This window comes from Desmodus rotundus, chromosome 10, assembly GCF_022682495.2.
Source record: "Desmodus rotundus isolate HL8 chromosome 10, HLdesRot8A.1, whole genome shotgun sequence".
NCBI classification, from domain to species: domain Eukaryota; kingdom Metazoa; phylum Chordata; class Mammalia; order Chiroptera; family Phyllostomidae; genus Desmodus; species Desmodus rotundus.
This window is the reverse complement of record NC_071396.1, coordinates 13,515,018-13,527,762: the sequence shown is the minus strand read 5'-3', so window position 1 is coordinate 13,527,762 and position 12,745 is coordinate 13,515,018. Positions and strand designations below refer to the sequence as shown.

The 12,745-nt window shown below is 46.5% G+C and overlaps 1 protein-coding gene across 7 annotated transcripts in view; it reads left to right on the top strand.

Moving 5' to 3' along the window:
• The window catches only part of EFCAB2 (EF-hand calcium binding domain 2), a 51,104-nt gene that overhangs the window by 33,036 nt on the left and 5,323 nt on the right, over positions 1 to 12,745 (top strand). For 5 of the 7 annotated variants that reach the window (XM_053912430.2, XM_024576092.4, XM_053912433.2 and 2 more), the window contains 4 exons: positions 7,432 to 7,504; positions 11,412 to 11,491; positions 12,114 to 12,156; positions 12,254 to 12,320. In XM_053912430.2, the coding sequence (XP_053768405.1) occupies positions 7,432 to 7,504; positions 11,412 to 11,491; positions 12,114 to 12,156; positions 12,254 to 12,320 (263 nt within the window). Of the gene's footprint in view, positions 1 to 7,431; positions 7,505 to 10,911; positions 11,030 to 11,411; positions 11,492 to 12,113; positions 12,157 to 12,253; positions 12,321 to 12,745 lie in introns of all 7 variants that reach the window. The other 2 variants (XM_053912427.2, XM_053912429.2) reach the window with 2 other exon arrangements.

Here is a 12,745-nt window from a genome sequence, read left to right as displayed (position 1 = left end):
ACTCATGGGTATGGACAACAGTGCAGTGATTGTGGGAGGGAAGGGGGTGAGCGGGGGTGGAAAAGGGTATAAGTGGGATAAATGGTAATGGAAAAAAATAAATAAAAAATAGCCCTGGCTGGTGTGGCTCAGTGGATTGAGCACCGGCCTATGACCCAGGGGGTCGCCGGTTCGATTCCCGGTCAGGGTACATGCTTAGGTTGCAGGCCAGGTCCCCAGTGGGGGGCATGCGAGAGGCAGCCAGACATTGGTGTTTTCTCCCTCTCTTTCTCTCTCCCTTCTCCCCCTCTAAAGATAAATACATAAAATCTTTAAGAAAATACAATAAACATTATTTAAAAAATAACATGCAGTTGGTAATTTGAATTCTTTCTCCCAACTCCATTCCCATTTGAACTGTGTTTCCTGAGGTCACTAGTCATCTCTTTCACTGTTTCCCATGACATCACCTTCTGTTTTAACCAGACATCTCCAGCTTTTCCTTCTCAGCTCCTTTTGGGGACAACGGTCCCTTCATTTGGCTTCTGAATATCCACCAGAGTTTCACCTCCATCCCTCTTTTCACTTACGCCCTTTCCTGGGAGGTCTCCTCCGTGCCCAAGTCTGGAGCTCGACTTAGAAAACATAGTCTTACAAGTATTAAAATATATGTGGGTGAATTTCTTTATGCCATTACTGTAAAATGTAACCTTTTCATTCTTTTAAAAAGCATTTTATTTTGCCATTAATTGCAGAGCTGCAGATATGCAAGAAAAAATCGAGTGCTCCTTTGTGTCCTTTGCCCAGGTCTCCTGTTGGCCGGAGCCCGTGGAGCTGGTCCCTAAAGACCGCAGTGGGCTGTTACCAGCTTTCCCACTGACCTCCCTTCTCCCTTCCGGGGTCCAACTCAGAATCCTGGGTAGCATTTGTTTTCTTGTCTCTGTAGCCCTCCAGTCTGTGAGAGTTCTTCGGTGACCTTGATTCTGGTGAAAGGTCCTTGAAGGGTGTCCCTCAGTTGGGGTTTGTCAGATGTTTTCTCACGCGTAGACTGAGGTGATGCAGTTTCGGCAAGGCCATCACAGAAGCGATTGCGTGTTCTTCTCAGAGCACCGTGCTCGGTGCTGCCATATTTTGTTCCTGGTGACCCTAATCTTGCTCACTCGGGTAAGGTAGTGTCTGCCAGTTCCCCACTGCATACATTTAGTATTTTTCCCTTTGTAATTAGTAAATATCTTGGGGGAGGTACTTCAAGACTCTGCAAGTGTCCTCTTTCTCCTCAAACTTTGCCCACTAATTTTAGCGTCCATTGGCTGATTTACCTGCGACAGCAATACTGTATTCGCCAAGTGGTGTTGTAGTGTTGTTTTTAAGAAGGACACTCTGTGATGTTGAACTTTTCCTTTGGGCAGTGAGCAGCCACTTGGCAGTGCTGAATTTGGAATTATTTAGACCTTTCACAACAATGGAAAATGCTACAGTCCATTAATGTAGTAAACATTTATTTAATCCTTGTCATCACCCAAACACCTGTGGGAAATATGCAAAAGGCACAGTGGTTCTGGGCTGCTCTGTCTTTCCTCTGCCTCTCCTTTCCGCCCAAATCACACCGAACACCGGGGTTTGCTCTAAGAAGGTGTCATGGCAAAGTCTGCTGAGCGACAGAGGCTCAGGAGTCCGAGGCCGGGGACAGCTTCCGGCGGTGCTCCATAGCCGGTTACGCTCCTAGGAGGTGAGTCACGTAACTTGGCCAAGTTCTAGTTTCCCCATTTGAAGAGAGGGGATTCTAATACGGATTGATGTGAGAGTTAAATGAGTGAGTGTATATGAAAGTATTTTTTAATTGAAAGGCATTTTCAAAGTAAAACGTGGTCCCAAATTCATCCATTATTTAACAAGTATGTACTGAGTCTCCGCTGAGTGTGAGCTCCTTCGGGGTGTTGGGATGTGGCCGTGAGAGGCCTCTGTCCTCACAGAGTTCGTGTTTTAGGGAAAGAGACAGACAGCGTGCCAGTACACAGAGAAATAAATGCACCTGCAGATAGTAGTAGGTGCTGTAAAGTGAAAAACCAGGCCCATGTGACAGTGTGCTATAGAAAATAAAATAGAACGGTAGCTAAGGGAACAAGGGATGGTTAGGTGGGATGAGGCAGTGCAGACATCCAGGTCAGGGAAGGGTCTCTGGAGGTGACTTCTGAGTTGAGATCGTTAAGATCTTGTTAGGAGTCAGCCACGAGAAGAACTGGGGACAGCAAATACAAAGGTCCCATGAAGGGGCAGGGCTCCGTGTGTCAGAGACAAGCAGAGGGCATGGCGTTGCTGCGGTGTGCCGAAGAGTGGTGGGAGAGCCAGTCCAGCGGCTGGGGGGGGGGGGGGCGGCGCCGTGGGGCGCCGTGGGGCCCGCACACAGGAGTTCAGGTTGGCCATGCAGTGGGAGCCCCTGAGGGTTTTAAGCAGGGAAGTACAGGATGCGATTTTCATTTCGAAATGATTGTTCGGGCTGCTGTGAGGACGCGGTCGAGGTGGCTGGTAAGAATGGAAAGAGATGGACTGTGTGGAGGCTATTGTGGTGGTCCCGGCAAGAGAAAGGTGGTCCGAATAGGGCTATGGTGGGAGGAGTCTTGTTGTGGTTGTGGGCTGAGTTTTGACCCCTGTCGCCCAGTGCCCCAGAATAGAACCTGATTTGGAGATTAGGTCTTTAGAGAGGTGATTAGGTCAAAATGAGGCTGTTAGGTTGGGCTCTACTCCAGCCTTACTGCTGTCTTTATCGAAAGAGGGGATGTGACAGAGGCACCAGGGATGCGTGTGTGCGCAGGAGAGACCAAGTGAGGACACGGAGAAGGCGGCCACCCGCAGGCCGAGGCGAGAGGCCTCAGGAGGAACCAGCCCTGCCACACCGTGACCCCGGACTTCAGCCTCCAGAGCCGCGAGAAGATGCTCTGCTGTTGTTTAAGCTGCCGGTCCGCTGAGCTCTGTTGTTGCCTCCCCAGCGAACGCACGCAGTCGTGTAGGTGGTGATGGGGTGGTGGTGGTGCTCTGTTCACGGTTGTGTCCTTCTCTCCAGTTGGCTCCCACTTGTGCTTTGCGTCTGCCTCTCCACTCAATGGTACATGCGTGGTGGGAGCAGGGGCCTTTCTCCCTAACTCGGGACAGTCACCCCAGTGCCTGGGGCAGCGCCTGAGCCAGGAGATCCCGAGTCTTTGTTTGGGGGCCGCAAACCGTGGTGCATGGGACAGTGTGAGAAATAATAATGTAACAAGTTAGAACCGGAAGGCTTTCCAGAAGCATATTTTAGCGGTGGGAAAATGAGCCTCACTTGATTAGAGGGATATTTGGAAAAAGAGGCCTTTAAAAAACAACAGTAGTTCTGCAAATAAGATTTAGCCATTATTTCAACTTCGTTTCATGGTTTTGTCGAAATAGGGTTAATCTGTGAAAGATGCCTTCCCCAAGGGCAAGGCTTTCCCTTTGTGGTCTGCCTGCTGCAAGTGGTCCCTGGCATGTAGTAGTGTTCAGTAACTGTTTACTAAATAAATGGAAATATTTCAACTCCTTTGTTTCTTCCTGGAACATTTCGAATTGCTTTTAACATTATCTTATATTTAGCCCAATAGCAATTATTCCACAGAGAAGGTAAAATATTTCGCCTGTTCTTTCCTCCCGTACAGCTGCATCGATTGTCTGGCATCAGGTCTCGACTTCTCCATGTTTTTGACCTTAGACTGCCCTTAACCTGGAGACTCGCAACCTAGCTCAATGGCACTGGCTCCACCTTGTGTCAGAAACGTGGTACCACACCCACTGAATGCTGGCTCGCCGAGAACCAGCCTGCCGCGGTGAACTTTAAATGGCCCAAATGCTGTACATAAATCAAATGGTGATATCACTATTGGGCAACCTTATTGTGACTCATTTGTTCTGAAGTGACTTTGTCTCCATGTTTAGTGTTCTCTGTGTAGTACAAGTACAGAAACAAATTCTTAGTATTTAACCACAAAGGCTTTTGGAGTTAGTTTGTAGTTCTTACCAAAAATTGATGGTCTGATCTTTTGCTGGCCCCTGTTTTTTCTGGCCCTGCTCGTTTCCTTAGCTCGCCTCTCGGACCCCTAGTACTCCCGAGGCTGAGCTCTAAGCTGTGTGGCTGCCTCCGGAACGGCAGGTTGCCTGCTCCGTCCAGAGGCCATCTGGCATGCTGGGGGCCCACCTGGCCCCTTCTGCCACGTGTCCATGTTCTTGGCACCAGGATTACAGTGTGAGCTCATGGGATCATCTTCCTCGGTGCCTCCGGCCTTGTGTTTCAGGACCTGAGAACAGGAGAAGCTCAGAGTCGTCTTTGTTTTTCTCCTGTAATTTCCCTTGACTTCACTCTCAGGGACTCTGCTTATGAACTTGGCCTCTGGATATAAGTTCACCTCATTCCATAGCCTTCGGAGGAAAGCACGCATTTGAGAAGAATGGGCTATTTAAACATGGTCCTCCTTCCTCTCCCTCTGCCCTTCCAAATCTGCTTCCCAGGCTCCCTCCACCCGGCCTTTCCCGGGCTGTGCAACCAGCCAGCCTCCTTGGGCCAGAGGTCGCTCTGCCGTTCTGCTGGGAAACTGCTCCTCTGCCGAGCGCCTGAGCCCGGTGCTCAGCGCACGTCAGTCGTAGTCCTGCTCTCCCCCTGCGGCAGCAGGCGCGGTGCACGGTGCCGCCTGCCTAGCGAGGTCCAGCCGCCTGCGAGACAGCACTCGTTCAGCTTTCCACATACTTCTCATTTCCCGCGAGGAACAGCGGACCAACAGCCGGCCTGCGCTGCACGCGAACTGCGTGGTATTTTAGATCCAATCAGTGTTGCCAGGATTTCAATTTTCAGTTCTAAAGTGCCGAGTGAAAAGGTTGTAACTCATGTATTTGACTGTGCATCTGACGGTTTAGACATCCTTGATAATCAACATTTCAGGCCAGAATGATAAAAATAGTATACCACAAAACAGCCAATTCTTTTTCATACGTAGCTTATATGTGACAGGATTTCTGTTATTATTTCTTATCACTTTGGTTTGTACGGCTGAGGCTGAAGCGTGCTTATCTTGTTTTGTTTTTAATAAGGACTTTTCATTTAAAAATTTCAAGCTTACAGACCAATGGAAAGCGTGGGGCGCTGAGCTGTTACGCACTCTCCCCTGGACTCACCAGTGCTTGACATCCCGCCACGAGTGCTTCTGCTCGCGTGGGCCCCTCCCTCCCTGTCTCTCCATTATTCCCATCTTGTTGGACTCGTGGAGAGTAAGCTGTAGGCACCGTGACCTTTTCTCTGAAGTGCTCCAGGGCATGTCCTCTGAGAACAAGCGCATTCTCTTACATACGCCACAGGTTTTGTGTGTGTGTGTGTTGCGTGGGGGGCTAAAAATGATTTTAGAATCACAGCACTTGGGGAGAACTTTAAAGACTCATTCGCTCTTGCAGGTAAATTCTTTGACAAAACTGATATTTTCCAAGAGTGATAAACTCGTTCCTGCAGGGACCGGGCCTTAGCATGAAGTGTGCATTAGAAGGCACGAGACAGCTTTCATGGCGTGCATGCGTGCCCCACCTAAACAAATACATAAACCAGCGCTATCTAAACAAAAACTAATCTGAGGCCACATCCGTCCTTGGATCATAGCCTGTGACCCCTGGGCCCCATGGGGTGGAATTTCCACGGCTTGCTTTAGAAGCACCTGGTGCAGTCAGGGAATTCTCCTCTAAGTCTGATTGAATGCTCAGCTGAGATTTATGTGAGTCAGCAACGTGCAGCGGTTAAAAATATGGATTCCAGCCTGTCTGTGTTTGAATCCATTTCCACCCTTTACTAGGATCTTGGAGAAAGAGATTACCTAACTTCTCCTCATTTGTAAAATGATAGTACCTACCACTCAGAGCTGATGTGACAAGTAAGTGGATATGAATATTTAAAGCCCTTTAAAACAGAGCCTGGAAGACACAATAAAATTTGGTATCACTGTATTCTGTTCATACAGAGTAGCCTGGAGGTAGTTTCCTTACATCCTTACAGGCCATGATCGTAAGGGGCATGGGCGAGGTGTGAGGGCTGTTCTTTCTAGAAGTCTCAGAGGAGATGTCCATTCCTAAGCCAGAAAGCTCTGTTCTCAGCCCCCGAGAGCTCGCTAGTCTCGAGGAGGTTCTGGCTTGAATATATTGGCCAGAGGGGCCCTGGGCAAGTTCTGTGGCTGTTTCCTCGCCTGTAAAATGGAGACCCCAGAAGCACACACCGCCTAGGGTTGCTGTGAGGACTGAGTGGGTGGTCTGCGTGCCGGGCTGGAGCAGTGCCTGGCACATGGCGAGTGCCAGGACACTGCTGGCCGCTGGGTAGGGTGTGCAGTTGTGTGCTCTGTAGCTGTGGCCCGAACTTCTTATCACCAGCACGCTTTAGGGGTTTTCTTCCTCTTTGTGTACAACTCTCAGATCCTTCTTGTTCTCTCAGCCGTTTGTGGTATTTTTAACAAAAGGGATCATTTTGTAACTGGGACAGGGAGGGCGGGTACAGGGTAGGAGGCAGTCGATGGGGTTATGGGAGGAGAAGAGGAGATGGAGGTACAGGAGGGAAGGAGGCGGTGGGAGAGAGCCTTGGACTGGTGGCTGAGAAGAGAGGTAGTGACGGCAGGGTTTGGGGGAGGGGCTGGGAGTGGAGGGGTGAGTGAGAAAAGCAGTTACAAGCTAAGTAGTTTGGAAGGAGTAGTGGGACAGCAACGGGAAGCTGCGGAGCAGAACGGTGGGAGGCGGTAAGGCACCGTCAGAACTCTTTCCTGAGGCCCAGCGTTTAAGGGCCCTGCGGCTGATGTCAGCTTCAGCCCCCGGGGAAGACACTGTCGTTCCCCTTCGCAGGCGTGGGAACAGAGGCTCAGAGGAGCGAACTGGCACTTAACATAGTTAGCTCGTCAGTGACTGACCTTTCTCTTTCTTCCTCCTTCCTCCTTTCTTTTCATTTTCTAGAACTTTGGAGTTTGGCCTAGGGAAGGCTTGCATTTACCGATCAATGCAAACACTTCTTCCTCCTCTCCTTGATTTGCTTGTCTGCCTTTTACTTTCCCCAGAAAGTTATCTTTCATCCTCTCAAGGCAGTGTTCACCGAGGGACTTTGTTTGCTAGGCCGCATCTGCTCTGGCATAACCCGGCGCAGTGGCTGTCAGCTGTTTCCGTCTCAGGGCACCCGTAAACCAGTTACCGAAATTCTGCGGCACAATTTCACATTGTGTGCTGATCTCACAAAAACTAGGTATGATTTTGATTCGTTCACACCAGACAGCTACTGTTGTGTTGGCTGTTGTCATTTTTTTATTTGGCAGTCAGAGAGAAAAGAGGGCAGTGTTTTAAAAATTCTCGCAGCACACCGGGTGAAAGTCGCTGACCTAGAGAAACAGCACTTGCCTGCTCAGAGTTCACGTCTAAAACTCTTGACCACTCTCCCCCCAGAGAGATCGGAACTATCATCCGGTCGTTAGGATGCTGCCCCAGCGAGGGAGAGCTGCACGAGCTGATTGCGGAGGTAAGTAGGGCCGAGCAAGTTTTGTTCAGCAGACTCTGTGTGACTCCGGCTTCTCCTAATGGAGAAAACCGTTCCTTATCTGAAAGTAAAAGTGCCCTCAACTGCTAAATGTGCGCCATGAAAACACCAGGGCAGCCATGTGAACTACCCAGCCAGCAGGATCTGGGAAACTGCTACCAGCTCTTGAGGAAATGGCTACAACCAAGTAACGCAATAGATCAAGGAAGACGCCACTTTAGATACCGCGCTCTCTAAAATTAGTTGGAAAAGGCCAGCAGCTATAGGGACTGACTATATGCAGAACGAGTATGGGCAGGTGACACGTTATAAGTAAGATCAGTTCAAACGGGATAGAAGCAGAGACTGTAAAGAATTTGGAAATAAGACTAACTTTCAGAAGGCGTAGTAAGCATAATATAATAATAAGAACTAACTTGGCATTGACCAGGCAGTCTAAGAATTTTTAAAAGACGATCATTTGCAGTAGTGTAGGCGAGTTTCTGGAGAGACTTATCCCATACAACAGTGGTGAGCAGCCCAAGGCCGGGCAGCTTCATGCTTGTTTGGTTTTTCAGAGAAGCGTCTGATCTCATTTCAAGTGCAGCTTTCGGTTCCACGAAGCAAAGTCCTGAAGGGGGAAAGGCTACCTGGGCGAACACCAGGAGAAGGATTTTTTCAGAAATGCTTACCTAGGTGTGCGGGTTCAGGTGGGAGCCAATGACAACAAAGAGAATAAGGCAAAAAGGCAAGGAAGTGGGATTTTGCTTCTTTGTTCCTCGCACTCAGCACAGCACGTGCTATCTATCCAGCGTGGTACGGAAGGGGCAGCGGTGCCGGGTGAGGTGCTTCGGCTCTGGGCGGGTCGCTTTCTCCCAGGTACTGCTGCTTCCGAGTCCGTCCGAAGGCAAGTGCGCTAGCGCGTGAGAAGGCATGCTTTGAGTCCGGCAGCACCGTGTGAAGTCCGGGAATGCAAGACTGGAAAGATGACCCTGTTGCCCCTTGGTCACTAAAAAGCAGTACCAATTTTCCATTAGCATTTAAAAATATTCAACAAAGCAGGAAATCTTTACATTGTTTTTCCATTCGGAGGTCCAATAAAGCTAATTTTACTAAGAGTAGAGGAAGATACATTGGTTTGAATAGAATTTATAAAATGGGAAGATATATAAATGTAACAATGAACAATGGTATTTAAAAATTAATGTGTTATATATGAGATTTTGAATATATCTTTGGTCCTAGTAAGTTTATGTACTCCATTTGACCAAAGTTGTTTCAGTGAGTTTTCTCGTTAGGGAGAGCGGAGGTTGCTCTTTATTCATCACTACATTCGGATGTGTACCGTGCTAACCGCGGCATATTTGCTTAAACCAAATCTCAACTCAGGATGAAGCTTGTCCTCCCATCTCTCTACGACAGAATTTTAAACGGTTGCTTTTGGCACAGGGGGTGGAAGTACCCCAGTAGTGACTTGCTGCCTCTGTCAAATGGGAGAGCACGCTGCTGGGGGTAGGAGGGACACACATGCCTAGGTGGAGAGAAGCTGACTTGGAAGGAAGGGCATGGATCACTTGGGGTGGTGGGAGCCCTGGGAGGTCCCTCACCCCAGAGGATAAAATGGGGAAATGAGTGGCTTCACAGCCACTGCTTCCCCTGCTGCTCCAAGTTGTAGAGACTCAGAGTTGGAAGGGAGCTCGTCAGTGACCTGATTTTGCCACCTCTTGATTCTTGAAATCTCTGATGGTCCAGCCAAGAGATGATTCCTTCTTTCCTTCTCTCTCCCTCCCTCTCTCTTTCTCTCCCTCCCTCTCTCTCTCTCTCCCTCCCTCCCTTCCTCTCTCTTTCTCCCCCTCCCTCTCTCTCCCCCTCTCTCCCCCCTCTCTCTCTCTCTCTCCCTCTCTCCCTCCCTTCCTCTCTCTCTTTCTCTCCCTCCCTCCTTCCCTCTCTCCCTCCCTCCCTCTCTTTCTTCCTTCCTTCCTTCCTTCCTTCCTTCCTTCCTTCCTTCCTTCCTTCCTTCCTTCCTTTCTTTCTTTCTTTCTTTCTTTCTTTCTTTCTTTCTTTCTTTCTTTCTTTCTTTCTTTCTTTCTTTCTTTCTTTCTCGTTCTTTCCTCCCAATAGTAAGAAAGGGACTTAAACTTCAAAGAATCACAAATGCTAATTTTTGCACAACAGCCTCTGGAGTGTTTGGAGTAATTTTTCTAAAATAGGCAGATTTACATGTTTTATATTTTACATTTGAAATATCTTATGATTTTTATATTTTTACTACAAATAGTTAAAAATTCATTTGCATGTCTTACTTGGTGACCTGGAACTAGTTGAAATATTGGTGCTTTATAAACCATCTTAAGTACTGAGATCATCTTGCTTTGGTGGAGCATGAAATAGTTCAGTTTACTCACTGATTGTTAGATCACTGGGGAGGAATGAATTTTCACTGTGTTTTATGGCACCTGTTCAGTGAGCTCAGCATTAAAATAAATAATGCTTTAATGAGAGGAGAGATGGCCCACAGTGAAATACTGACACAGGAGAGGTGGAGCACGTCCTCTGCAAACACCTCACTGTGCCAGTAGGTGGAGCTCGTCCTCTGCAAACACCTCACTGTGCCAGTAGGTGGAGCTCGTCCTCTGCTGGTGGCGGGTTCTGAAGGCTCCCTGTGTACCGGGGGAGTCTCCTACACACAGGAGAAAATAGCTGTCATTCGGAAGACAGCGCGTTCCAAGTCGCAGCAACCTGTACATTTCTTACTTTTGCTCAAAAATAAATCTGTTAAAAGCTCTTCTGTGGAGTTGGGATCTGTGAGCCTTTTAAGAGGATTTTTGAAAGGGAGTGGAAAATTCGGAGCTCCTCATAAATAGCCTGGCACACAAGTTCAGATAGAAGGGGTTCTGTTCATTCACACCATCCCAGCTGAACCTATGAGCAGGGCCCTTTCTCATTCTCTAATAGTGCTGGGTACCAAAATCTCTTTCCAGGTGTAGTGCTCTCTTAATAAGTGGTGGTAGAACAAAGTTCCATTGACTATCTAGGTATTTAATAGCCACCTTACGATGACTTGATATGTCCTGTGGTCCCTGAGATCATGATCGGTCCCCTATCCTGGTCCCTTGTCCAGTGTTTCTTCTCTCAGGGGTGAACTTCTCCCCATCCTGTCTGTGCAAGTTAGGACCCCAGGAGTCCTTGCTCCTCTCGTTTTTCCTCATTCTTGCCCACAATGGATGCAACACCAGGTCCCATTGATTTAGCTTCTTAAGTATGTTTTTGAAATCATCCACTTCTCTGTCCATGGCTACCACTGCAATCCAAGCCCCTAGATTATTTCTCAGAAGCTGCCTCACCTGCAACCGGTGTAATCTTTCAGACATACATCTGTGAGATCTTCAGTGCTTTCTCATTGGTCTTAGGGTAGCAATCAAAGCCACTTCCATAGACAATAAGGCCCTGCGAGGTCTGGTCCCTGTTTCTGCAGTCTCACCTGGAAACATTCTCCTCGCTCCCTGTGCTTCAGCCTCCTGGCCTGCAGTGAGTCACACAGGGGCTTATGCACGTCATTTCCTTGGCCTGGGAGTCTCTTCCCTGCTGCCTTTTATTCATTAGCTCAAGTGTGATTTCCTCACCAGTACCTTCCCTGATTTGCTGGTCCGAAAGGCTTCCTTTATTCTGTGCTCTACTAGACGCATGCTGCTCTCCTTCACTGTGCTTACGTAAACTTACAAGTAGACGCCCAGCCTTGTTGTTTTTGATTAAATGGGCTTCCACTACCAGAATATAAACGCTGTGAGCAGGGGCCATGCCCGAGGATGCTCATTATCAAATCCCCCCCTCTTGGCACAGTCTTGGGAAAAGTAGCTGCCCGATATGTTTGTTGAATGAATAAATGGCTATTTTTTAATTGCCTGTTTAGGTAGAGGAAGAAGAACCCACGGGATATATTCGATATGAAAAATTTCTTCCAGTGATGACTAATGTATTATTGGAAAGAAGGTAATAAAACGCAGTTATCGAGGTAATGATTATAATTACATTAATTGCAAATTACTTGGTTTTTTCACTTCATATATTATAATCAACCAGTACTTTTTTCCAGAATAGCTTTCTTCTAACTTTTCACTATGCTCTGAACTGCCAGTTGGTATGTACTTAGAAATATCAACCATTTCAGTATTAATCTAATGAGCAAAATGGAATTAAAGGGCAAATAGGCTACAAAAAGCATAAGTCAACACCATTCTTATTACCTTTTATTTTGAACTATCAGTGATAAATAAGAATTAACCCTAATTATTTTTCTAGAGAAAGCATAGCATTAGCTTACTGTTGTTGATTTACTGAAGAACTTTTGTTCCTAGATAAATCAATTTCTATAATGAGGAAAAAAAGTAATAGATAACATCGAGCATGCCAGTGATTTTGAACTAAAACTACATATTTCCCATGGGTGTGGAGTGCTTTCAACTTTCATATGTAGAAAACCAAAAAAGAGTTCAGCGAGGGAAGTATTATTTTTTTAGTATGTTAGCAGCTTTTGTTTTATTTTATGTGATCATTTATTATGTAGAGACTGAGCTAAATACTGTGGCATTTATGCCTTTTTTTGCATAATTAGATACAGACCAATTCCAGAAGATACCCTTCTTCGAGCTTTTGAGGTATGTAAGCTCCAGATTTTATGTATATTTATATGAAAAATTCATCATGTAGAATTTATTCACCAAATGAAAAGTATAATAGTTATCTTTTCCCTAGGTACTAGATCCAGCTAAACGTGGGTTTCTTTCTAAGGAAGAACTGATCAAATATATGACTGAAGAAGGTAAGAATTATTTATTATGTATCATATAACAATGACTTATTTAAGTGATTAATAATTTGACAGTGCAAAAATTCTAGGAGATACTTTCAAATCAATCATTCTGGTTAAAAAGAATGATTTACTACTTCTATTATTTTGGTTTGGGGATGTTTTGTATTTTGTAGTGGGTAAGAGGAAAAAGTGTAGGTTAAGGGGAAATGGGTTTTTGCCTTTATAGGATTTTGTAAAGTATAATGATTCTTCTATAAGTTGATACTCCATTCACTTAGAGTATTTCCAGAATAAAAGGCATGCCGCCTAAAACACATGAATTATCAGTCACTATAAATCAATGCCTTTTGTTAGATTAAAGATTTGAATTGGAAGATATAAAAATTCCTTTTTAAAGAGATTTTTGGTTGGTTACAGGTAATACAGCCTCAATT